This window comes from Trematomus bernacchii, unplaced genomic scaffold (genome assembly GCF_902827165.1).
Source record: "Trematomus bernacchii unplaced genomic scaffold, fTreBer1.1, whole genome shotgun sequence".
Classification (NCBI taxonomy): Eukaryota; Metazoa; Chordata; class Actinopteri; order Perciformes; family Nototheniidae; genus Trematomus; species Trematomus bernacchii.
The window spans coordinates 13579-15000 of NW_022987606.1; the positions used below are offsets into that span (position 1 = coordinate 13579).

Consider the following 1422-nt stretch of genomic DNA (forward strand, 5'->3'; position numbering starts at 1 on the left):
TTATATTGAATAGGAATGAAGGATCGACCGCTTCAATCTAATATTTGTACATTTCTCCCTGATTTACTTTATTTAATGGATCAATACATCTATTTATTCAGATTACTAAAGTACATAATTCCTAAATAAATACAAAAGACAAATAGAGAATAAAGTACTAAAGTCTTATTAATGTTTATCGTCCGTTAGAATCTATATTTAGATATTTAATTAACTTAGATTATTTAATTCAACAGAGTGATTTAAACCTCTAGATGTATTATTTATCATTACTGGATATTTCCTCTGTAGATTATATATTTAACATTTCAGGGATTTAATAATTATTACTGTTCAACATTGATTCATCAAAGCCGCCTCCTTGCAGCAGGGGGCGCTCTGTGATTGACAGCTCATTGGACCAACCAGAACGTCACCTCCAAGCGCTCTGCACCAATCAGAGAGCACCTTGCCGGTATTTTCTCTTTACGCCCCGCCCTTCATCTGACAGCTGGAGAGGATCTGTTTCAGAGGCGAGCACCGGAAGTGCCTTCACGATAAGATCAAGAGAAACTTTATTTATGTGAAGCATCAGATTAGCAGGAAATCTATAAAGGTACAAACCATAGAGATATATGTGATGTTTGTGTTATCTGTAAATATGTGTCCCTCTAATCAATGCCTGTAATAAATAAAGTATCATCTTATTTTGAAACCTGTAACCGGAAACGTGGCAGGTGACGTCATCACTCCCTGGTGTGTCTATAACGGTCTGTTTCTCCGGTTTTTATCAGAAATCTTTTCCTCCCGGTTCTCTCCGTGATGGAGGCTCGTGCCCGCCTCCTCGCGCTCGCGCTGCTGTATTGTGTTCCCGCGCCGGGGTCCTCGCGCAGAGATGTACTCGAGCTCAGTGACGCGGACTTCGACTACCTGTCCGCGGAGCACGAGACCCTGCTGGTGACGTTCTACGCTCCATGGTAACCGTTAGCTTAGCATAGCTAGCTCTTAATGTAAACAATGGTAACTGTAAGCATTAGCATAGGTAGCTCAACATTCATGCACATAACCGGGTCTGTGATGCTGCTAACCTTCTTCTTCTTCTTCTTCTTCTTCTTCTTCTTCTTCTTCTTCTTCTTCTTCTTCCTCTTCCTCTTCCTCTTCCTCTTCCTCTTCCTCCTCCTCAGGTGTGGTCACTGTAAGAAGTTAGCTCCAGATTTTGAGAAGGCAGCGACTAGACTGAAGGGAACCGTGCAGCTGGCGAAGGTAAACACTCATCATCACCATCATCATCATTACCTCTCTCACCTGTGTCTCTCCTCTCTCACCTGTCTCTCCTCTCTCACCTGTCTCTCACCTGTCCTCAGGTGGACTGCACAGCTAACCTGGAGGTGTGTGGGCGGTTCGGGGTGTCGGGTTACCCCACGCTGAAGATCTTTAGGAATG

General features: G+C 43.3%; 1 protein-coding gene across 2 annotated transcripts in view; it reads left to right on the plus strand.

The window, feature by feature from the left end:
• The first annotated feature begins 721 nt into the window (after nt 1-721).
• The window catches only part of LOC117482801 (protein disulfide-isomerase A3-like), a 10357-nt gene continuing 9656 nt past the window's right edge, over nt 722-1422 (plus strand). For both annotated transcript variants that reach the window (XR_004555923.1, XM_034130985.1), the window contains exons 1-3: nt 722-956; nt 1164-1242; nt 1344-1422. The exon at nt 1344-1422 is cut by the window's right edge and continues 39 nt beyond it. Coding sequence is in view for 1 of the 2 variants with exons in the window: in XM_034130985.1 (XP_033986876.1) it covers nt 802-956; nt 1164-1242; nt 1344-1422 (313 nt within the window). In the remaining variant the exon portion in view is untranslated. The remainder of the gene's footprint in view (nt 957-1163; nt 1243-1343) is intronic.